The following is a 25681-nucleotide window of genomic DNA, read 5'->3' on the forward strand; positions in this document are numbered from 1 at the left end:
CTTTTATGGAGTTTCTACTCTAGGGGTGCATCAGGGGGCTTGAAAGGGTACATGGTGTAAATAAACCAGTCCAGCAAAATCTGCCTTCCAAAAACCATATGGCGTTCCCCTTCTTCTATGTCCTGCCGTTTAGCCAAATAGTAGTTTACCACCACATATGGGGTGTTTCTGCAAACTACAGAATCAGGGCAACCCATTTTGAGTGTTGTTTGGCAGTTAACCCTTGTTTTACTCCTAGAAAAAATTGATTATATTGGAAAATTTTCCAAAAAATTGAAATTTCATAATTGTTTCTCCATCTGCCATTAACTCTTGTGGAACACCTAAAGGGTTAACAAAGTTTGTAAACCCAGTTTTGAATACCTTGAGGGGTGTACTTTCTTAGATGGAGTCACTTTTTTGAAATTTCTATTCTAGGGGTGCAACAGGGGGCTTCAAATGGGACATGGTATAAACAAAACCAGTCCTGCAAAATCTGCCTTCCAAAACCCATATGGTGTTCCCCTCCTTCTATGTGCTACCGTTCGGCCAAACAGTAGTTTACGACCACATATGGGGTGTTTTTGCAAACTACAGAATCAGGGCAACCCATTTTGAGTGTTGTTTGGCAGTTAACCCTTGTTTTACTCCTAGAAAAAATTGATTATATTGGAAAATTTTCCAAAAAATTGAAATTTCATAATTGTTTCTCCATCTGCCATTAACTCTTGTGGAACACCTAAAGGGTTAACAAAGTTTGTAAACCCAGTTTTGAATACCTTGAGGGGTGTACTTTCTTAGATGGAGTCACTTTTTTGAAATTTCTATTCTAGGGGTGCAACAGGGGGCTTCAAATGGGACATGGTATAAACAAAACCAGTCCTGCAAAATCTGCCTTCCAAAACCCATATGGTGTTCCCCTCCTTCTATGTGCTACCGTTCGGCCAAACAGTAGTTTACGACCACATATGGGGTGTTTTTGCAAACTACAGAATCAGGGCAACCCATTTTGAGTGTTGTTTGGCAGTTAACCCTTGTTTTACTCCTAGAAAAAATTGATTATATTGGAAAATTTTCCAAAAAATTGAAATTTCATAATTGTTTCTCCATCTGCCATTAACTCTTGTGGAACACCTAAAGGGTTAACAAAGTTTGTAAACCCAGTTTTGAATACCTTGAGGGGTGTACTTTCTTAGATGGAGTCACTTTTTTGAAATTTCTATTCTAGGGGTGCAACAGGGGGCTTCAAATGGGACATGGTATAAACAAAACCAGTCCTGCAAAATCTGCCTTCCAAAACCCATATGGTGTTCCCCTCCTTCTATGTGCTACCGTTCGGCCAAACAGTAGTTTACGACCACATATGGGGTGTTTTTGCAAACTACAGAATCAGGGCAACCCATTTTGAGTGTTGTTTGGCAGTTAACCCTTATTTTACTCCTGGAAAAAATTTATTATATTGGAAAATTTTCCAAAAAATAGAAATTTCAAAATTGTTTCTCCATCTGCCATTAACTCTTGTGGAACACCTAAAGGGTTAATAAAGTTTGAAAAAACAGTTTTGAATACCTTGAGGGGTGTAGTTTCTAGAATGGGGTCATTTTTGGGAGGTTTCTATTATCTAAGCCTCACAATATGACTTCAAACCTGAACTGGTCCATAAAAAGTGGGATTTTGAAGATTTCTCAAAAATTTCAAAATTTGCTTCTAAACTTCTAAGCCTTGTAACATCCCCAAAAAATAAAATATCATTCCCAAAATGCTACAAACATGAAGTAGACATATGGGGAATGTAAAGTCATCACAATTTTTGGGGGTATTACTATGTATTACAGAAGTAGAGAAACTGAAACTTTGAAATTTGCTAATTTTTCAAAATTTTTGGTAAAAAATGTATTTTTTTATGCAAAAAAAATAACTTTTTTGACCCAATTTTAGCAGTGTCATGAAGTACAATATGTGACGAAAAAACAATCTCAGAACGGCCTGGGTAAGTCAAAGCGTTTGAAAGTTATGAGCACTTAAAGGGACACTGGTCAGATTTGCAAAAAATGGCCCGGTCCTTAAGGTGAAAATGAGCCCGGTCCTTAAGGGGTTAAAAGCAGAGAAATTCAAATTAAGAAAATGGCAAAATGGCAAACTTTTCTGTAAATTTTGGATTTTATTTTAATTAAGAAAAACATATCAACTCATATTTCCCAGTAACATGCAGTACAATGTGTCACAAAAATATAGCCTTATATTTGATCGGATAAATAAAAGCATTCTAATGTTATCACCACTTAAAGTGACACATGTCAGATTTGCAAAATTAGGCCATGTCAGGAAGGTGAAAAATGGCAGGTCCCTGAAGGGTTAAGTTCACAAAACCAGACATGGCTATGGAAAGAAAAGTAATTAGGAAATTGCTGTGGACACAAAATTTGCTACTTTCTTCTTTCTGTGTTATTATTATTCTATGATACATTTTCATCTCTTTTTTTACTTACAAAAATGAGTGACTGGCTATTTAATGTGTTCTTTTTTTTAAAGAGCAGAATCCATTAATGAATGTCATAGACAAAGAACCCAATGAAATCATCTCAGATGAAATTAATAAAACAGATACAACAATTGGAAACGATATTCACAGGTAACCTGAATGTACTCTACTTGATGATAGGAAAAGTTTATTGAAAATTGAATTAATGTATGTAATGATGTATATTTACATTTCTTTCTCAAATTACAACTTTCCTGCTGAAGAACCATTGCTCATTTAACATATTGCACTAATATATCACCTTCCACCTAGAGAACTGCAAATCACATCATTCGAAGTGCTCTTTACAGATCTTGGGCCCAGATTAGATGATTGGACTTCATTTCTTTATCATATGGTCGTTCAAGGCTCTACAAACATAATGCAGAAAAAACAAAGAGGAAAAGAATTTGAGGACACAGAGGAGCAGCTTTTTCTGGAGGTACCATAATTATAGTAATAATATGCTATAGTAATAAACTGTTCTATGTCTGCACTCCTCCCAGCTAGAAATAACATAAAAATACCAAAACATAAAAATACTTACCAAGGAGTTCCTGTATGAGCCTTTATCACATATCACTTTTATATTGTGTATTACCTGAAACACTATTAACTCCTTAAGGGCATAGCCTTATTTCACCTTAATGACCAGGCCATTTTTTTGCAAATCTGACCAGTGTCATTTTAAGTGGTGATAACTTTAAAACGCTTTGACTTATCCAGGCCATTCTGAGAAAGTTTTGTTTGTCACATATTGTACTTCATGACACTGGTAAAATGAAGTTAAAAAAAAAAACATTTTTATTTATAAAAAAATACCAAATTTAGCAAAACTTTGTAAACAAATTTCAAATTTCCAAGTTTCAATTTCTCTACTTCTATAATACATAGTAATACCTCCAAAAACAGTTATTACTTTACATTCCCCATATGTCTACTTCATGTTTGGATCATTTGGGGAATTATATTTTTTTTTTTGGGGATGTTACAAGGCTTAGAAGTTTAGAAGCGAATCTTGAAATTTTTCAGAAATTTTCAAAAACCCAATTTTTAGGGACCAGTTCTGGTCTGAAGTCACTTTGCGAGGCTTACATAATAGAAACCACACAAAAATGACCCCAGTCTAGAAACTACACCCCTCAAGGTATTCAAAACTGATTTGACAAACTTTGTTAACCCTTTAGGTGTTCCACACGAATTAATGGAAAATAGAGATACAATTTCAAAATTTCACTTTTTTGGCAGAGTTTCCATTTTAATAATTTTTTTCAGTTACAAAGCAAGGGTTAACAGCCAAACCAAACTCAATATTTATGGCTCTTATTCTGTAGTTTACAGAAACACCCCATATATGGTCGTAAACCGCTGTATGGGCACACGGCAGGGCGCAGAAGGAAAGGAATGCCATACGGTTTTTGGAAGGCAGGTTTTGCTGGACTGTTTATTTTGACACCACGTCCCATTTGAAGCCCCCCCCTGATGCAACCCTAGAGTAGAAACTCCATAAAAGTGACCCCATCTAAAAAACTACACCCCTCAAGATATTCTAAATTGATTTTACAAACGTTGTTAACCCTTTAGGTGTTCCACAAGAAATAATAGAAAATAGAGATACAATTTCAAAATTTCACTTTTTGGGCAGATTTTCCATTTTAATATTTTCTTAACTTTTACAAAGCAAGGGTTAACAGCCAAACAAAACTCAATGTTTATTGCCCGGATTCTGTAGTTTACAGAAACACCTCATATGTTGTCGTAAACTACTGTACGGGCACACGGTAGGGCACAGAAGGAGAGGAATGCCATATGGTTTTTGGAAGGCAGATTTTGCTGGACTGTTTTTTTTTTCACACCATGTCCCATTTGAAGCCCCCCTGATGCACCCCTAGAGTAGAAACTCCATAAAAGTGACCGCATCTAAGAAACTACACCCCTCAAGGTATTCAAAACTGATTTTACAAACGTTGTTTACCCTTTAGCTGTTCCACAAGAGTTATTGGCAAATGGAGATGAAATTTCAGAATTTACATTTTTTGGCAAATTTTCCATTTTAATCCATTTTTTCCCAGTAACAAAGCAAGGATTAACAGCCAAACCAAACTCAATATTTATGGCCCTGATTCTGTAGTTTACAGAAACACCCCATATGTGGTCGTAAACTGCTGTACGGGCACACGGCAGGGCGTAGAAGGAAAGGAATGCCATACGGTTTTTTGGAAGGCAGATTTTGCTGGACTGTTTTTTTTTTTTTGGACACCATGTCCCATTTGAAGCCCCCCTGATGCACCCCTAGAGTAGAAACTCCAAAAAAGTGACCCCATTTTAGAAACTACGGGAAGTTTTGTTGGTACTAGTTTAGGGTACATATGATTTTTGGTTGCTCTATATTACACTTTTTGTGAGGCAAGATAATAAGAAATAGCTGTTTTGGCACCTAATATGTATACTTTTTTTTAAATTTATGTAAGTTTTACACAATGATTTCATTTTTTAAGCAAAAAATATTAATGTTTTAGAGTTTCCATAGTCTGAGAGCCATAGTTTTTTCAGTTTCTGGGCGATTATCTTAGGTAGGGTCTCATTTTTTGCGGGATGAGATGACGGTTTGATTGGCTCTATTTTCAGGTGCATATGACTTTTTGATTGCTTGCTATTACACTTTTTATGATGTAAGGTGACAAAAAATGGTTTATTTAGCACAGTTTTAATAATTTTTTTTACGGTGTTCATCTGAGGGGTTAGGTCATGTGATATTTTTATAGAGTCAGTCAATACAGAGGCGGCCATACCTAATATATATATATATATATATATATATATATATATATATATATATATATTTATTTATGTAAGTTTTACACAATAACAGCTTTTTTAAAACAAACAAAATTATGTTTTAGTGTCTCCATATTCTGAGCCATATTTTTTTTTATTTTTTGGGAGATTGTCTCAGGTAGGGGCTCATTTTTGCGGGATGAGGTGATAGTTAGGTACTATTTTGGTGGGCAAACGCCTTTTTGATCGCTTGCTGTGATGTAAGGTGACAAAAAAATGGTTTATTTAGCACAGTTTTTATTTTTTACGGTGTTCATCTGAGGGCTTAGGTCATGTGATATAGAGTCGGTCGATACGGACGCGGCGATACATAATATGTATACTTTCCCCCCCCCCCCTATTTTTTACCAATTTTTTTACCAATTTTTTTTTACTTTATTTGGGGAAAATGACGTTTTTGTTTATTTTTACTTGAAACTTTTGATTTTGGGGGGGGGGGGGGAACTTAATTTTTTCAACTTCTTTTTCACTAAATTTTTTGTCCCACTTTGGGACTTGAACTTTTGGGGGTCTAATCCTTTACAATGCATTCCAATACTTCTGTATTGGAATGCATTGCTTGTATGAGTAATACAGGGGTCTGGATCTCACAGGCACGTCACAGGAAGGCAGCGTGATGCCTTCCCTAGACATCGCACTGCCTGAATTGACCTGCGGTTTGGCCGACATGGAGGGGTCATTTGAGCAGGGAGGGGTGGAGGGGTGATTTGAGCAGGCCCCGGCTTCCAATCACCGCCCGCCGCGTGGCGGTGATCAGAAAGTACCAGGACATAAGGGCGTACCTGTACGCCCTGTGTCCTAAAGAGGTTAAAGGGAATCTGTCATCAGGTTTTAGCATATTAAGCTGTTACCATTGCAATGTTCAATAAACTACCTTCTTTCCAGCAAGGGTCTTCTTTCTTTTTGTCATGTTGTCATTTAGATAAAAAAGTGATTTTTCAGTTATGCTAATGAACCTTCAAGGTGCCCAGAGGGGCGTTATTCCTCTCCTCTAGAGCCTAGTGACGCCCCACTGCAGTGCCCAGCCCACCTTAACTTCAAGCCCAGCACACCTCCTCATAAATAAATTTCCTCCCACAGCCGAGCTAAACGGCGCCGCCCCCTCTGATACCTCATATAATTTATTCAATATGCGAACCTTGCTTCATCCTTTCTTGCACATGAAATCTTGCGCAGCCGCAGTATCACTGACTGCCTGCGCCTGTCCGATCCTACGGCTCAATTCAGGCAGCTCGGCTGTGGGAGGAAATTTATTTATGAGGTGTGGATTTTAAACATCAGACTGCCAGGCCACGATCCAATCCCGAGAATAGTCACAGATTGGCGGTAGGTGCAAAGTAGAGAACAATTTGCTTCGAAGGCAGGTCAGGTCATAGTGGTCAGGTATAGCAAGCCAGAAGATTAATTACAATCCTAGGCAGATGGAAAGTCAGGAGTCAGTACCAAGAGTGGAACTACAGGAGCCAGGATCAATACAGTAACAGGAACAATAGCCATGCACAAATGTGTCTTGATATTCAGAAAAGGTGCACAAGGTGGTCCCATTTAAATAGGCAACCAGGGCCTGAAATCATTTTCAAGTGTTGGTTTTATCGACATGTTAATGCCACTGGCCAAGCGGGGAAGGAGAGCATTCAAAGACAGAGGACGTTGCTGGAACAGAGAGATGTGTGGCAGGTGGAGTTGCAGTCATCCATGGGGAGTTGCTGGAAAAACTAGGGTTGATGAGTAACAACTATCATGCTGCAGTGGAATAATACATCCATACAGTGACTGAAAAAACACCATACAGTAATTCTATAATTAACATTTTAACTTTAATGACCCTTAATAAAAATGTGCCTACAAGAGAGTACCTTGATAGAGAAAGCTTACCAGGGAGAACACCCATACACAGCCAGTGTGAGCCAGAGATTGCACCTATAAAAAGTAACTTTCCCCTCACATACACGTCTTCTCATCTGCATTTTCTCTAAGGAACTGACCAATGAGCAGCCAGTGAGCAACCTCGCACATATTCCTCCCTCCTTATTCAGAAGTCTGTGGATGCATCATCCACTATCAAATTATAACGAAATAAAGGCGCTGGGCAAATATCGAGGAGGAGCGTTCCTAGGAACACTTTTTCCAAAAGTTGCTCTGGGTAAAGGTGCCACCAATAGCCAATGAACGGGCAATGAGTTTGTTCATTGGGTAGAAGCGTGGTTGATGTGGACATCAAAGTCATTGTGTCTGGGCAGAAGATAGTCCTGTGTAGACAGTGATCTGCTGCCTAGAAACAGTGAATCAGTATGGGGAGGAGAGATCGCCGTAGAGATTGCTCGTCCCCTCTACAGAGTACTGGATTGCTGCACACAAATGCAGCTTTTACCACCTCTGATGGTTCATACGCAATAATTACCTGCAAAGTCAGTCCGTGTAAAGGGAACTTAAATTCGATATTATCACTTTTTGCTTTTTCAGGTACATAATTAGAATGTTGTCTCTTTAAGACATACTCTTCTCTAGTACTAGACTGTTAATGTAACTTAAATAAAGTATATTCAATAGCAAATAGTGCACTTCTGTACTTCCATGTAGATATATTTATCAATAGTGACATATATGAGAGAATATAAGAGTATCCTTAATGAATACAGATAGCTCATCAACTTCTACTGACCATTAAAAGTAGCTGCAAAAGTTAGTTCTAGGGTCAGTGCTTGTCTTGCTAAATGTACAGTTCTCCTCAGCACTTTCAAACCGCTTATTCCTCCCCAGTGTACAACGCGGGGCACAAATCACTTAGACATTCTAGTCATTCATAAAATAGCGCATAAAGTCTAATCTATACTGATTCTTTCTTGTCATTCCAGAAGAATGATGATGCAGTGGAGGAACTAAAAGAAAAAGGACGACAGGTCATTCACAACCTAAAGTCACAGCTCAGAAGTGATGGAATAATCCTCACTGATGACCCTTTGCTTTTGGATCAAGGTATGACTGTGTATCATAGTGCTCCAAACCATTACTCTGTGGTACTCAGACTATAGTCTAGTCTGAGGGCAGAGATGGGCTGTACACTTTACAAGTTTACTCCACTGCAGTACAATTACATGCATCTTATATCCATTTAACAGGAGTGATACCTGTTCATTATCAACCTCAGAAGAGAGATGTCACAAGTGTCACTGGAGCCACCAAAGAAAATGTCCAAGGTACTGTATGCATGTATAGATTTCATGTGGTCAATACAAATGTTATGTCACCATGTCCAGTTTCACAGATATTATCCTATCACACTACAGTAAAAAAAAAGGTTAAAAGGAACCTGTCAGTAGGACCATGGTGCCCTTATCTGAGGGCTCCTTTTAAGGCTACTTTCACACTAGCTTTCGTCGGTCCGCTCGTGAGCTCCGTTTGAAGGGGCTCACGAGCGGACCCGAACGCTTCCGTCCAGCCCTGTTGCAGTCTGAATGGATGCGGATCCGCTCAGACTGCATCAGTCTGGCGGCGTTCAGCCTCCGCTCCGCTCGCCTCCGCACGAACAGGCGGACAGCTGAACGCTGCTTGCAGCGTTCGGGTGTCCGCCTGGCCGTGCGGAGGCGTGCAGATCCGTCCAGACTTACAATGTAAGTCAATGGGGACGGATCCGTTTGAAGATGCCACAATATGGCTCAATCTTCAAGCGGATCCGTCCCCCATTGACTTTACATTGAAAGTCTGGACGGATCCGTACGAGGCTATTTTCACACTTAGCTTTTATATGCTAATATAATGCAGACGGATCCGTTCTGAACGGAGCCTCCGTCTGCATTATTATGATCGGATCCATTCAGAACGGATCCGATCGAACGCTAGTGTGAAAGTAGCCTAAACAGTGCAGTAATAATGACTGTAATACTTTGAACTAGAGACATATACACTGCCTGTCCAAAGAAAAAGTCTCCACCCCCCCAAAAAAAGGTGTCACACACTCTAATATTTTGTTGGACCACTTGTAGCTTTGATTACGCCACGCATTCACTGTGGCATTGTTCCAATAAGCTTCTGCAATGTCACAAGATTTATTTCCACCCAGTGTTGCATACATTTTTCACCAAGATCTTGCATTGATGATGGTAGAGTCTGACTGCTGCGCAAAGCCTTCTCCAGCACATCCCAAAAATTCTCAATAGGGTTAAGGTCTGGACTCTGTGGTGGCCAATCCATGTGTGAAAATGATGTTTCATGCTCCCTGAACCACTCTTTCACAATTTGAGTCCGATGAATCCTGGCATTGTCATCTTGGAATATGCCCATGCCATCAGGGAAGAACAAATCCATTGATGGAATAACCTGGTCATTCAGTATGTTCAGGTAGTCAGCTGACCTCATTCTTGGAGCACATACTGTTGCTGAACCTAGACCTGACCAACTGCATCAACGCCAGATCATAGCACTGCCCCTACAAGGTTTACTGTAGGCACTAGGCATGATGGGTGCATCACTTTATCTGCCTCTCTTCTTACCCTGATGCGTCCATCACTCTGGAACAGGGTAAATCTGGACTCATCAGACCACATGACCTTCTTCCATTGCTCCAGAGTCCAATCTTTATGCTTCCTAGCAATTTGAAGCCTTTTTTTCTGGTTTGCCTCACTGATTAGTGTTTTTTTTTTACGGCTACACAGCTGTTCAGTCCCAATCCCTATAGTTCCCTTCGCATTGTGCGTGTGGAAATGCTCTTACTTTCACTATTAAACATAGCCCTGAGTTCTACTGTTGTTTTTCTCCAATTTCATTTCACCAAACGTTTAAGCGATCGCCGATCACGATCATTCAGGATTTTTTTCCTGCCACATTTCTTCCTTGAATACGATGGGTCCCCACTATCCTTTCATTTTTTAATAATGCGTTGGACAGTTCTTAACCCAATTTTAGTAGTTTCTGCAATCTCCTTAGATGTTTCCTCTGCTTGATGCATGCCAATGATTTGACCCTTCTCAAACAGACTAACATCTTTTCCACGACCACGAGATGTGTCTTTCAACATGGTTGTTTAAGAAATGAGAAGCAACTCATTACACCAGTTGGGGTTAAATAACTTATTGCCAGCTGAAAGATAATCGCCCATGCAGTAATTATCCAATAGGAGGCTCATAACTATTTGCTTAGTTAAATCCAGGTGACGACTTTTTTTTTTTGGACAGGCAGTGTATTTGATGTGTTAAAGCAAAACAATCTAAAAAAGAAATACTGGGAATAGTAACACCTAAATACCCCATAGAAATATAAGGCTCTGTTCACATTTACTTTGTTGGCATCTTGTCCACCCCAGTTCGATCACAAATTCATTTAGATTTTACATGAAGAATATCGCTTAATGCGTCATTATTCTTCCCACCAAAATGACAAATACCACAAAGGAACCAAACTGTCTCTCAATAAAAGTCATTGGAGTCTGTTGGGTGTGGGGGTATCTTTTATACGATGGACCCAGTACTGCATCATGGATTTCATTGTACACGGAAACCGCAATGCAGATGTGAACAGACAGTTTAACGGATGTTGATATATAGTAGATTAGAAATTCAGCATTGAACAGGAGAGTGTGAATTTTTTAGATATTTACAAGATAAGCTTTGGTCAATTTTGTGTGATGTAAAGGAAGTTCTCTTAACCTGATCTGTAAATGCACAGGTTGTCCACATTTGTCAGAAGCCATTAATGAAGTTCAGTCCATTAAAGAGAAGTACAAATGGATCCTACAGATTCCAGAGAGAGACTTGTCAATGAAGTTCCAAGAGGTGAGAATTGTAGGCAATCTAACTAGCTGCTAGTGACTGCATTCCTCCAAGGAATTATAGTCATTACATTATTACTATAGAGTAAAAAGAAATGTACACACATACGATGTGTAATACTGTATTATACTGTGATTATTATTAGTTATTACAGTAAAAAGAAATTCAACGAGGTGCATGATCTGGGGACATCCCCAACAACATTTATTGCACCTCTATTAAAATGCCCAACTAGCATTTCAATGCAACCCGAAATAGTCCAGTGTTGCACGAAATATAGATGTAGTCCACAGAACTCTGCTTACTGGTGACAGGGGCCAAAAATCTCCAGCTCTTCCCCCTGATCAGCGTCCGTCCCGGATGTTGGCCTTTAGCTTCAACTCCTCTCATGCAGGTCACCTCAAGCGATGGGTATTTTTCCAGTGTTCTTTAGGGTGCTGTCAAGAACCCGGCAGAAACCCTCTGAATCCGGGGTCTCTAGCTTCAGTCTTACACCCCTGACATCTGGGCAGTTTCTAGTTGCCCATCAGCATTGAAGGCTGCATTACTCAATCAAACCTCTGCAGAGAGGGTCTACAGGGATCTGGACAATAAGGACTGTTTCACATGAGCGAGTCCATTGCAGGAATCACACTCTGTGTGTGAGAGTGATCCTCCGCTCTGGACTTCCAGGAGCGCGCGGCATTATCCTGATTTATAATGCTGTGTGCCTCTGCTTTATGTCAGTATGATCCTGTAGAAGTAAAGTCAAGCAAAGGCACACAGCATTATAAATCAGGATAATGCCGCGCTCCTGGAAGTCCAGAACAACCCTAAGGCTGGTTTCACACAAGCGAGTTCAACCCATTGAACTCGCAGCGTGTGTCTGCAGAAGCTCTCGTACTGACCTCCCTAGCACTGCACGAGTCACAAAGCATTAAATTGATTTCTGATGCTATATAACCCTTACAGTTCTGGAATGTATTGGATAACACTGACATAATGCTACCAGTGTTATACAATACATTCCACAACTCTAAGGCCTCTTTCAGACGGGCGTCCTGTTTTTGGGCCGGATAAGATGTGGGAGCGTTGTGGGAAAATGCGTGATTTCTGTATTCAGAATGCTTTAATTTTCCCTGGGGAAAATAATAATGATCAGGTCCCCATCCCGATCGTCTCCTAGCAACCGTGCGTGAAAATCGCGATGACATTCATTTCTATGGGGCCTGCACTACGTGAAAAATGCACAAAGAGGAGCATGCTGCGATTTTGACGCAACACATAAGTCATGCGTGAAAATCACCGCTCATGTGCACAGCCCCATAGAAATGAATGGGTCCGGATTCAGTGGGGGTGCAATGCGTTCACCTCACGCATTGCACCCGCACGGAAATCTCGCCCGTCTGAAAGGGGCCTAAGGGTTACATAGCATCATAAGTTAATATAATACTATGTGACCCCCTCAGAGCTAGGGAGGTCAGTATGGGAGCTTCCACAGACACATGATGCTAGTTCAATGTGTTGAGCTCACTCGTGTGAAACCAGCCTAAGGCTTCTTTCACACGAGCGTGACGGATTGGCTCCAGATGCGTTCAGGGTGCGTTCAGTAAAACTTGCACCATTTTGCCAGCAAGTTCATTCAGTTTTGTCTGCGATTGCGTTCAGTTGTTCAGTTTTTTCGCGCGGGTGCAATGCATTTTGATGTGTTTTTCATGCGTGTGATAAAAAACTGAAGGTTTACAAAGAACATCTCTTAGCAACCATCAGTGAAAAACGCATCGCACCCGCACTTGCTTCCAGATGCAATGCATGGAATAACGAAAACGGACAAGAATAGGCAGAAAATCCACAGCAGACCCACTACGTGTGGCTGTATCCTAAGGCTAGGTCTACACGACGACATTTGTCGCGCAAAACAAAAAGTCGCGCGACAGGGCGCAACAGTTGTCGCGCGACATTTTGTTGCACTAATGTCGCGCGACAATTTTTATAATGGCAGTCTATGGTGTCGCACTGCAACATGCGACATGTTGCGACTGCGACGCGACAGTCACAGAAAAATCCATCTTGAATGGATTTTCTGCGACTGTTGCATCGCAGTCGCAGCATGTTGCATGTTGCAGTGCTACACCATAGACTGCCATTATAAAAATTGTCGCGCGACATTGGTGCAACAAAATGTCGCGCGACAAATGTCGTCGTGTAGACCTAGCCTAAGGCTACACTTTTTGTACTACTGACTGATTTTTAACTATCAAGCGACAGCTGCAGTCCAGATTAATACACTGAGTTGCATGCAGTCTTGTAGAGTTGTAGACTTCTGAGGTCACTCGCTAGTTAAAAATGTCTGTGTTCATACATCATTACATCCCTCAAACCATTTTGCATCAGCAAAGGTCCAACTTCAGGATGCGTCTCAGCGCTTTTTCACCATGGATCTATTTTTTGCATCCACAAAGAACAACTGCTTTTTTTCCTAACTTTTGTGGAAAGTGTGCATAGCCCCATTTTCCCTGCAGACCAAATAGTAAAAAAAGGCTTACTATTTTCCTCAGACAGTTGTTCCACAGGAAATACACAAGGGCCTGCAATATTTGTGTCCGTTTTGCTGATAGAGTTCACCTGTTCTATTCAATGGGTCCATGAAAACAAGTAAAAGCACATGGATACCATCCATGTGTTTTTCCGCTTTTCACTGACCATTGCATAAAAATATCATAAAAGGTTAGTAACAAAAAATGGGTTGCCTCTAACAGACATGGACATGTGAATAAGGGCTCAAGCACATGAGCGTATTTTCTTTCCATGTCCTTCCCTTTTTTATACGGAACCATTCATTTCAATGTGTCCGCAAAAAAAACTGAAGTTACTCCGTGTGCATTCCATTTCCGTATGTCCATATTTCCCTACCGCACAAAAATAGAACATGTCCTATTATTGTCCGCATTATGGACAAGGATAGTACTGTTCTATTAGCGACCAGCTGTTCTGTTCCGCAAAATATGGAATGCACACGTACGTTATCCGTATTTTTTGCGGATCCATTTTTTGCGGACCGCGAAATACATACGGTCGTGTGCATGAGGCCTGAAGCTGTGTTCCTTCAGTGGAGATTTTGTCAATTCTGTCCACATCTATTAACCTCTTCCTTACATGTGACATACTATTACGTCATGGAAGTCAGTGACTTCCTGCATTTTGACGTAATAGTACGTCATGGTAATTGGGCGGACACTGATCACTGCATTTACAGCGATGCCGGCAAATTAACCCCTTCTATACCGTGGTCAGCGCTGACCGTGACATAGAAGGGGTTTGCTGCAGGTGAGGGAGCTTATCGAGTCCCTGCGCTGCTGTGGCGGGGACCCGATGGGTGACAAGACCAAGCCCAATGCCATGCAGAGGCTGCCCAATGCCTTATACGGCATCGGAACCTGCCTTCTACGGGTGCCTGAGGCTGGATCTTCTAGGCAAACTGTTAGGCCTCTTTCACACGGGCGTCTTATTTTTGGCCCGGATAAGAGGCGGGTGCGTTGCGGGAAAATGCGCGAGTGTAAAACATTGTAATGCGTTTTGCACTTGCGTGAGAAAAATCGTGCATGTTTGGTACCCAAACCCGAACTTCTTCACAGAAGTTCGGGCTTGGGATTGATGTTCTGAAGATTGTATTATTTTCCCTTATAACATGGTTATAAGGGAAAATAATAGCATTCTGAATACAGAATGCATAGTATAATAGGGCTGGAGGGGTTAACAAAAAATAAAAAAAGTTAACTCACCTTCTCCTCTTGATCGTGTAGTTCCCGGTCTCTTTACTTCTTGAATGATGAGCTGTGGGCTAAATGACCTGTGGTGATGTCAGATCACATGCTCCAATCACATGGTCCATCACCGACGTCACCACAGGTCCTTTAGCCCACAGCTCATTCAAAAAGTAAAGAGATCGGGAACTACGCGATCAAGAGGAGAAGGTGAGTTAACTTTTTTTTATTTATTTTTTAACCCCTCCAGCACTATTATACTATGCATTCTGTATTCAGAATGCTATTATTTTCCCTTATAACCATGTTATAAGGGAAAATGATACAGTGAATAGACTGTCACCTAGCAACCATGCGTGAAAATCGCACCGCATCCGCACTTGCTTGCGGATGCTATGCGATTTTCACGCACCCCATTCACTTCTATGGGGCCTGCGTCGCGTGAAAATCGCACAATATAGAGCATGTTGCGATTTTCACTCAACGCACAAGTAATGCGTGAAAATCACCGCTCATGTGCACAGCCCCATAGAAATGAATGGGTCAGGATTCAGTGCGGGTGCAATACGTTCATCTCACGCATTGCACCCACATGGAAAACTCGCCCGTGTGAAAGGGGCCTTAGTGTATTACTCTGTGTAATATGCTAACAGGCAATGCATTACAATACACATGTATTGTAATGCATTGCAGAGGTGATCAGACCCCCAAAAGTTGAAGTCCCAGAGTGGAACAGAAATAAAGCTTTAAAAAAAAGTGTTTTTAATTAAAAAAGAAAAAACGCCCTTCCCCAGATTTCATAATAAAAAATAGAAAAAAATGTAAAAACACACATATTAGGTATCGCCACGTCCGTAACGACCAGCTCTATAAATATATCACATGATCCACCCTGTCCAATAAACACCATAAAAAAAGTAAAATAAAAACTGTGTCAAAAAAGCCATTTTTGTCACCTTACATCACAAAAAGTGCAACACCAAGCGATCAAAAAGGCGTATGTCGAATAAAATGGTACCAAAAAAAGTCACCTCATCCCGCAAAAAATGAGACCCTACATAAAAAAATTGCTCAAAAAATAAAAAAAAATATAGCTCTCAGAACATGGAGACACAACATACAAATGTTTTTTCTTACAAATATGCTATTATTGTGTTAAAGTGAGAAAAAAAAAAGTATACATATTAGGTATCGCTGCATCAGTAACAACCAGCTCTATAAAAATATCACATGACCCTAAGCCCTTAGGTGAACACTGTAAAAATAAAAACTGAGTCAAAAAAAGCCATTTCTGTCACCTTACATCACAAAAAGTGATTAAAAAGGCGTATGTCCCCAAAAATGGTACCAATCAAACCATCATCTCATCCCGCAAAAAATGACTCTACCTAGGGCCTTCTGCACACGACCGTATGGCTTTTACAGTGTTTTGCAGGCCGTTTGTTCAGGATCCGTTTTTTGTTTCCGTTGCGTTTCCGTTTTGGTTCAGTTTTTTGTTCCGTTTTTCCGTATGGCATATACAGTATACAGTAATTACATAGAAAATATTGGTTTGGGCATAACATTTTCAATAAATGGTTCCACAAAAACGGAACGGATACGGAAGACATACGGATGCATTTCCGTATGTGTTCCGTTTTTTTTGCTGACCCATTGACTTGAATGGAGCCACGGAACATGATTTGAGGGCAATAATAGGACATGTTCTATCTTTCAACGGAACAGAAAAACTGAAATACAGACACGGAATGCATACGGAGTACATTACGTTTTTTTTGCGGAACCAATGAAACAAATTTAGCTGTGTGCCTTTTAATACGTTTGGAGCTGTTCACTACAACCATCTTTTCATTTTTAGACTGATGTTGGTATAAATTGTGGGCTTAGAGTGTTTTGCTTTGGAGAATAGAGGTTTCAATTGGAACTATCATATCACTAGCATCAGCTGCCACTAGAGGGCAGAACTTTTACCTTTTCTGCACTAAGAAAGTACAGTATATAATGCCCTAATGGTGTGTGGGAAACATCTAAACCATTTTAATGACTGCATTAGGTCGAGGAGGTATTGTTACTTGGTACAAGGTTAAATATTTTACATTTCGGATTTTTACTTTGATTAATATATTCTTTAACTTTTCCACTGACAAGTCAACTTTGACACACAAAAACTAAGGGGCACATTTATTAAGACAGGCATTTTAGACGCTGGTCTTAAAAAAAAAACAAAGCTGGTGGAGGATCTGCCGAAGCTATGAAGAGGTGCAGGCTTCTCCATAATTTCGGAGCGTCCAGCGCCAGTTCTAAATGTAAGACAGCTTCCTAAAACAGGTGTTGAAAATGGTAAATCAGAGAGACCTGCCAGCCCGTCCCCTTCCCCACCCATGCCACGCTGACAATTTTAGAACTGGCGTGAGCAGGGCGAAGTCACAGAAGTCGCAGATAGTTGCGCCGCCATCTGCTCCTGAAATACGCCTAATTTGGACGTATTTCAGCTTAGTAAATGACCCCCTAAATTATATAATTAAAGATCTATATTATTCTCATATATTTTCTGAAAGTAGACACCTGACACATTGTGAAAATGGCACCCAGCACTTTAATCTCATGGCAGCATTCATGCAACTTTTTGCATTAAAGTATACTTTTATTTGTGACAAAAGTCTAATGCAACTAAGGCACAACACCCCCTAAAATAATGTACATGTCACATACACCTACATATATCCTCTATTGGGGTCATTTATCAAACTGGTATAAAGTAGAACTGACATAGTTGCCCATAGCAACCAATCAGATTCCACCTTTCATTTTCCAAAGAAGCTGTTAAAATGAGGTGGAATCAGATTGGTTGCTATGGGCAACTAAGCCAGTTTTACTTTATACCAGTTTGATTAACACCATATATCTACAGGTAATCATAAATGAGAGACCAAAAATATCCAAAGTCATGGAATTAACCAAAATGAGTGACTGATTTCCCCTTTAGTTGGAGAACTCCACCCCATATAACCTCTGTAACTAGAAAGAGGGGTGATAACATTAACAAAAGTCTATGAATGACACCCTTCGGGTCACTCACAGCTGTACTGGGGGGCAGAGGACAGTAACAGGTTGTGATCTTTCTTCCTGATGTCCCTTGCCACCTCCCTCCATCTCACTCCACCCTTACAGGGACCCAGGAAGTAAGTCATTCCCACATTCTAACAAGGGCACACACAATGACATTGGTTGGCAGTGTATGCCCCCTATATGCATTCCTTGCTCATTCTTTTTTATACAAGAGGAAAGCTGTAGACATTGATATAAAGTTAGATTTCCTGATGGCTAGAGGCCAAACATTAATGTCTCCCGTCTCATATAGATCCTGGTGGACCTGGGCTCGAAGAATGAAAAAGGTTTGTACCTAGCTCGTGTTCGAGTGTGTGTCGCTGGAAAGTCTTCATCATTTATCAGCCTGGTAGGTGTGGACAGCAGTTCCCTCTATCGTAGTATGCCAGGACTCATTGCACTTTCAATGGACAGATTGAAAACTTAACAAGTTAACAGCATCATAAAATGACAGAAAAGATCACTGTGATCGAAATCGCCGAAAAAACTCTTGTCTTGTTCAAGGAACTTAAAGGGAAGACTCAAAAGTGCCAATCACAAGTGCCACAATCCAGTGCTAACATATCGGCATAAGGGGCTCCACAAGACGACGAGGATCCTAAGGACTTTGCACTTAAAGGAAGCTGGGGGTTTCTTATTAAATTAACCAAATGTTATCAGGTTATTGCAGAATGACAACGATATGTTCATTTGAACTGTAAAAAGACACCAACAGGATCTATATTATTCATTGCTATGTGATGAAAGACTGTACACCAAATTTACACTGTGTGATATATGAAGTGCACTTCAATGGCCAGTTTTGCTTTCTATTATTTAGTGTGGATGTAAATTTCGTATTTCCCTGTTTGTGGAGTGTACAGATACTACGCCCCATTACTGCCATTGTGTACCTGCCATAATGACACAGTCCTCCGACTCTTGGCACATAATCGGCGCTGCTTAAAGCATTGGAGATATCAATTTATTGTCTTTTTCGCTTTGATCTGATGAACCTAAAGTAAAAGAACAAACTCTATAAAAATACTGAAGCTTTCAATGTTCACAGTGCTCGCATATATCAATTATGTCAATGATATCAGAAATTACACCTGCAGCAAACTTTAATTTGACTTTTCCAATGGCTATTGTTGTGGTAAGCGTCAATTTAAAGATAGCTACTGTACATGTGTATGTATATTGGGCACATGGCGCGTCATGGTCATATGCAGGGTGGCTAAACAATTTGTAAGGGGTTTATGCCGCTACATTCAGGAAAGGTTCATTAATATTGATGGATTGATTAATAAAATCCCATTTTGTCCTTTTTGGGTAAAGACATGTTCTTACTTTATTTTGACACATGTGGGGTGTATCATTTTACAGATATGTGAAATACAAGCTTAATGTTCACGCTAAAGCTTGCCATAACATGAGACTAAAGTCTGATGAGATGTCTGGTTTTGGCCTATGCACACGACCGTGACGTTTTTTGCGGTTCGCAAACCGCGGATACGCAAAAAACAGAAGGCGCCCGCGTTGCCTTCCGCAATTTGCGGAACGGAACGGGCGTCGGCAATATAAATGCCTATTCTTGTCCGCAAATCACGGACAAGAATAGGACATGTTATTTTTTTTGCGGTGCCGCGGAACGGAGCCACGGATGCGGACAGCGCACGGAGTGCTGTCCGCATCTTTTGCGGCTCCATAGAAATGAATGGGTCTGCATCCGAGCCGCCAAAACGGAGGCTCGGATGCGGACCCAAACAACAGCCGTGTGCATGAGGCTTTTGGCTGACAATCATTATTTGAAAACTAACATGAACCACCGTGATGGCTAGCAGGAGACTTTTGTCCGCCAAAAATGTGATCTGCCACATTGGAAATTTTCGCCCATTGTCAGCTGAAATTGCATGTCTATGACATAAGCAGCCAAATGCTTCTGATCATTTACAGTTGTGCTCAGGGACCAGATAGTGTTTTTGATTTACTGTATTTTCCTGCATATAAGACTACTTTTTAACACATGAAAATCTTCTCAAAAGTCGGGGGTCTTCTTATACGCCGGCTGTCGTCTTATATGCCGGTATACAGCGTGCTGAAACTTACTTGCTAGCCGGACTGGAGATGTCCTTCTCCAGCTTCAGGGACAGGCGCCCTCTAGCTGAGCCCCCTCTTCCTGCTCTCAGTGGTTTTCTCATGCCGGCAGTATCACATTGCGTACTACCGCTCAGATCGTTTGAAGACAGGGAGGGCTGGGCAGGCAGGGAGAGCTGACCCACCCAATACAAGCCGGCTTTGTATGCAGTGTGCACAGAAAATACCAGTACATCGCTTGCCTGGTTGTTGTATACTGGGTTGGATTGGCGATTCTGAGGAAAGGCAGGGGGAAGCAGGAGCATCTGCACTTCAGCCAATTCTAATGTTGGAACGGCGGATCTCTAATGAAGTTTGGTGTGCATCTTATCTGTGGTGAAAAAACTGAGTCTTTCTGGGGAGCAGATACATGTGGTGAATACAGTACAACACCAGTATCTGTACATACAGTACAGCACCGGTATCTGTACCGGTTCATACAGTACAGCACCAGTACATACAGTACAGTATACAAATGGCTAACAGTCAAGACCCCATCATGGCTCTACCAGCAAGATAAAATAAATATTAAGACAGTTTAAAACTCAACGTTGTAAACTTTGCCATGGAACATAATAACTGCGCTGCTGCAAGACAATATGGAGTAACAGAAAAGGTGGTTCTGGACTGGAAAGCAAATGAAAAAGCATTAAAGAGTATGCCAAGGGGTAAGTGTGCATTAAGAAGGCGCATCCCACATTGGCCAGAACTCGAAAAACATGTAGCAGACATGGTGAATGAGCATCGCCAAAACGGTTATGTAGTGACACAAAATAAAATACGCTTGTTTGCACTTCAGTGAGCCAAATCTAACCCAGATCACAGCAACAGATTTAAGGCCACTGCATCCTGGTGTACTAGATTCTTGGAAAGGCATAGTATGGTACTGAGGCAAAAGACGAAAATTGCACAACAATTACCTGTAGATCTTGATGCCAAAGTAAATAGCGTTGGAGGGGTAGTCTTATACGGCGAGTATAGCCCAAACCCTATATTTTAACTGGAAAAGTTGGGGGTCGTCTTATACGCCCAGTAGTCTTATACGCCGGAAAATACGGTACTCCCTGGTCTGCCAGTTTAGCCTGGCATGTTGATAGTGGGATCGTTCGTATGAATGATCCCATGGATGACTGATTGGCTGCAATGAAACAGATTGTTGTTCCATATGTTTGACTAACTTAAATGATAAACCAACAGAAGACTTGAGGGAAAGGAATAGATGATCTATTAGAGCTTCAAAGTTAACTTTTCTGCCTCATGCATATGTTTTAGTGGGAACTTGGTACCTTAGGGCACAGCAAAACATGAAATGAGGTTGGCTCTTTCAAAAACACGAGAGGCTTATGATTATTTTAGTTTCAGCTGTGACCCTCTCCTTCATCTCCCAGGGATCTGCCTTCATTTTCTCTCTCTTGTCTTCCATCATTTACAGCTATCAGTAACTGTACCTCAGATGCTGGGCCCCATACCAGCTTCTCTGCCTCATATCCTGTTAGCTACACCCAAATGACTACGGTATTTTCCTTATTTTACCGCGTGTTCGCGGCAGGATACATTGCAGCCACCAAATACTCACTAGAAGTGCACAAATAGTCCCACAACATGGACAGTGACATACCAGAGGGGGGATCATTGGGGAAAATTATATGTATTTTAATCAGGGGCCATTTTATGCTTCTTAAACAGAAACTCTCAAAAATGTGCCCTGCTAGAGCCTAGAATTTTTTTTTTTTAGGCCACGGGAGTACAGGCACCCAAAATTAGGCATTCACCTGACAGAAAAGAACTTGTGATTATGTGGCTGGAGGTACATTAGTCAGTCACTGGATACAAATTTAACTGTAAGCCACTGGAGTACAGGCCCCAAAATGTAGGCATTCACCTGACAGGAAAGAGCATGTGATGATATGGCTGGAGGTACATTAGGTGGTCACTGGATACAAATTTTACTGTAGACCACTGGAGTACAGGCCCCAAAATTAGGCATTCACCTGACAGAAAAGAACTTGTGATTATGTGGCTGGAGGTACATTAAGCGGCCATGCAGTGCAGGAACGGTTATGCTTACGCCACTTATGCAGTGGTCCAGGATACGGGTGGATAATAGTCTGTATTTGTTCATGACGCCAATTGCAGCGTGCTCAGGGTACTATCCCAGGACCCTTCCAAGGTGTCTTAACACACGTCTCAGATTAAGAATGCCAGAGTGGTGTAATGGCTTATAATGTCTCTATAGGGTGGTGATAATTGTGTCAACGGTGTCTCCTACCTGGGTACGTCTGGACTCCTGGCTCCTGGCTCACTTGCAATACATTTGACTGTAGTGATAGTAGGAGTAATAGAGGGATTTTGCTGGAGAAATGATGTCCAGACCTTTAGACGAAGTTCAAACTTTTCTTTACTGAAGATAACTTGTATCCAAGCAGTATACAGTTTTGGTCTCTGGTCCCAGCAGGTTTTAGCAATCATTGGCAGGAATAAATGCTTCTGCACTTTAAATGTGACCTTGCAGGATAAGACGTCTGCTTTGTAGCTCTGTAACTGTGGCAGGAATTAATCTTCTGCGCTTTTCTGTACCTTCTGCTTTGTGGAGACAGACTAGCTGAGGAGGAATGGCTTCTCCTAGGTCTCTGGACTTAACTCACAGGTAGTTTCTCAGGGGATGCTTTCTTCCTGGAACTCTGGAGATTGTCTGCTTTCTTCTCATCCAGCTGAGGCTGCAGTTGCTCAGGCTGGGTATTTAATCAGGTCTCAGGGGGTGGGCTACACTGACTCTAACTTCCTTCTCCACCCATCCTGCAGGATGTGGGAACAGTCCACACCTCCACAGAGGGGGAGCTAAGCTGGAATAATCCATTCCAGCCTAGATACACTAAAGTGAGACTAATAGCTGGCCAATGCATTGCTGCCACCTGCTGGTAAACTTGGAAAATTACAGTAACAATTGTATTTAATATGGTTTTACATGCACATTTGTGAAGATATGAGCAAAATCATATCATATGACAATATACAGGCTCTTAGAAGATAGTAGCAGGGTAGAGGCGTGTAGTAACACATGTCTGGGGTGTTACAGTCACTGGCTAAAAATTTTACTGTAGGCCAGTACAGGCCCCAAAAATTAGGCATTCACCTGACAGAAAAGAACTTATGATTATGTGGCTGGAGGTACATTAGGCTGTCACTTGCTAAACATTTTACTGTAGCCTAGTACAGGCCCCAAAAATTAGGCATTCACCTGACAGAAAAGAACTTGTGATGATGTGGCTGGAGGTACATTAGGCGGTCACAAGCTAAAAATTTACTGTAAGCCACTGGAGTACAGGCCCCAAAAATTAGGCATTCACCTGACAGAAAAGAACTTGTGATGATGTGACTGAAGGTACATTAGGGGGTCACTGTATACAAATCTTACTGTAGGCCAGTACAGGCCCCAAAAGTTAGGCATTCACCTGAAAGAAAATAACTTGTGATGATGTGGCTGGAGGTACATTAGGCGGTCAGTGGATACAAATTTTACTGTCGGCCAGTACAGGCCCCAAAAATTAGGCATTCACCTGACAGAAAAGGCTTTTTTATGCCTTTGTATATACATAAGACAAGGACCATTCTTTGTTCTGGGTGGTGGCGGATATGTGTTGGCTGGCATGAGGAAATTCCATTACATGTGGTCGTCACAGGTGTTGAATTCCTCCGAGATCCATGCCTCATTCATTTTGAAAAATGTGAGGTAGTCCACACTGTCGTGAGCTAGGCAAGTGCGCTTATCGGTCATGATCTCCCCTGCTGCGCAGAACGTCCTTTCGGACAGGACACTCGACAAGGGGCAAGCCAAGAGTTCCATGGCAAATTGTGCTAGCTCTGGGCACAGGTCAAGCCTGTTCACCCAGTAGTCCAGGGGTTCCTCGCTTCTCAGAGCGTCCACATCGTCCGTTAACCCGATGTAGTCGGACACCTGTCACTCTAGACGTTCCCTGAAGCTGGATCCAGAGGGCAGTTGTCGATGGGTTGGCTGCAAGAATGATCTCATATCCGAAGTGACCAACTCATCTTCAAACCGCCCTCTTCTTGCAGGCGCGGTAGGATTGGAATCCATACCTGTTTCGCTGTGTGTGTAAATTCCGTTGTACGTTGCCACCCAGTACTGGTCCTTGCCCTTTATGCTTTTTATACAGGGGTCCCTCTTCAAACACTGGATCCCATTTGCACTAAATTGGAAGTGGTGGAGCGCCCTGGCTCCTGCTCATTGCCCAGGAGAATGTCGTCCTCAGTCTCCTCCCCCCAGCCACGGACAACACCAGGGATCTCCGAAAAGTTTAAAGTCCCCCTCAAAGCCTGCTCTTCTTGCTCCTCCTCCCCCCAGCCACTATCCTCCTCTGACTTCTCTTCAGACTCCTGCTGACTTGTCTCAGATGCAGGAGCCCCCCCTGGGAATTCATTCAGCATTGAGACTTCCTCATCTTCCAGCTCCTGCTCCTCAACGGCTTGATTAATGACATGATGCAATGCACACTCCAGAAAGAAGGCGTAAGGTACGATGTCACTGATGGCGCCCTGGCTGCGACTGACCAGTTTGGTGATTTCATCAAATGGCCGCAGAAGTCTGCATGGGTCGTACATGAGCAGCCACTGCCGCGGTGAAAATAAATCAAGCTCCCCAGAACCTGTCCAGCTGCAGAGTTCGTACAGGTAGTCGTTAACGGCACGTTGCTGCTGGAGCAGCCTCTCAAGCATATACAAGGTGGACTTCCAAGGCGCATCGGGCTGTCAGAAATCAGATGTCTGATGGGCAGGTGGTGTCGCCGCTGAACATCAGCAAGGCGAGCCATGGCCGTGTAAGATCTAAAATGGCCAGAGATTTTCCTGGCCTGCCGCAAGACGTCCTGGACCCCGGGGTATTTGGCCATGAATCGCTGCACGACTAAGTTCAGGTTGTGTGCCATGCACGGCACGTGTGTCATTTTGCCCTGTTTCAGCACACTCAGAAGATTGGCACCGTTGTCGCACACCACTTTACCAACTGTCAAATTGAGCGGGGTTAGCCACTGATCGGCCTGTGACCACAGAAGTCAAAGCTGTGAAGGACCGATGTAGCGCTTGGCTTCCGGGCACAACAGCCGCAGCACAGCGTGGCAACGTCTCACCTGGCGCGTTAAATAGGTTCTGGGGAGCTTGGGGGCGCAGCGGAAGAGGCGGTAGCAGTGGAAAAGGAGGAGTCAGCCGATGAGGAGATGGAGGATGGAGTACGAAGACGAGAAGAAGAGGCAGGCCTGCATGCAATCCGTGGTGGTAACACCAAATTCACACGGGAGCCAGGGGTTACATGCTTGATGGCCATCTGAAGGTTCACCCAGTGGGCAGTAAAAGTTATGTACCATCCCTGTCCGTGTTTGCTAGACCACGTGTCTGTGGTCAGATGTATCTTGGCACCGACACTGTGTGCCAGAGATATATTCACTTGCCACTGAACGTGGTCATATCACTTTGGGATGCCCTTCTGGGAGAAATATTTCCTTCCGGGGACCATTCATTGCGGTGTTCCAATGGCCATACATTTTCTAAAGGCCTCCGAGTCCACCAGTGTATATGGCAGTAGTTGGCGGGCTAGGAGT

At 42.0% G+C, this 25681-nt stretch overlaps 1 protein-coding gene across 6 annotated transcripts in view; it reads left to right on the top strand.

The window, feature by feature from the left end:
• The window catches only part of PRSS56 (serine protease 56), a 76542-nt gene extending 57272 nt beyond the window's left edge, over positions 1–19270 (top strand). For all 6 annotated transcript variants that reach the window (XM_044289975.1, XM_044289979.1, XM_044289976.1 and 3 more), the window contains 6 exons: positions 2512–2611; positions 2774–2942; positions 8194–8314; positions 8458–8535; positions 11000–11106; positions 18208–19270. In XM_044289975.1, the coding sequence (XP_044145910.1) occupies positions 2512–2611; positions 2774–2942; positions 8194–8314; positions 8458–8535; positions 11000–11106; positions 18208–18381 (749 nt within the window). In that variant the 3' untranslated portion in view covers positions 18382–19270. The remainder of the gene's footprint in view (positions 1–2511; positions 2612–2773; positions 2943–8193; positions 8315–8457; positions 8536–10999; positions 11107–18207) is intronic.
• The last annotated feature ends 6411 nt before the right edge of the window (positions 19271–25681 follow it).

The sequence above is a fragment of the Bufo gargarizans genome, chromosome 4, assembly GCF_014858855.1.
Source record: "Bufo gargarizans isolate SCDJY-AF-19 chromosome 4, ASM1485885v1, whole genome shotgun sequence".
NCBI lineage: Eukaryota > Metazoa > Chordata > Amphibia > Anura > Bufonidae > Bufo > Bufo gargarizans.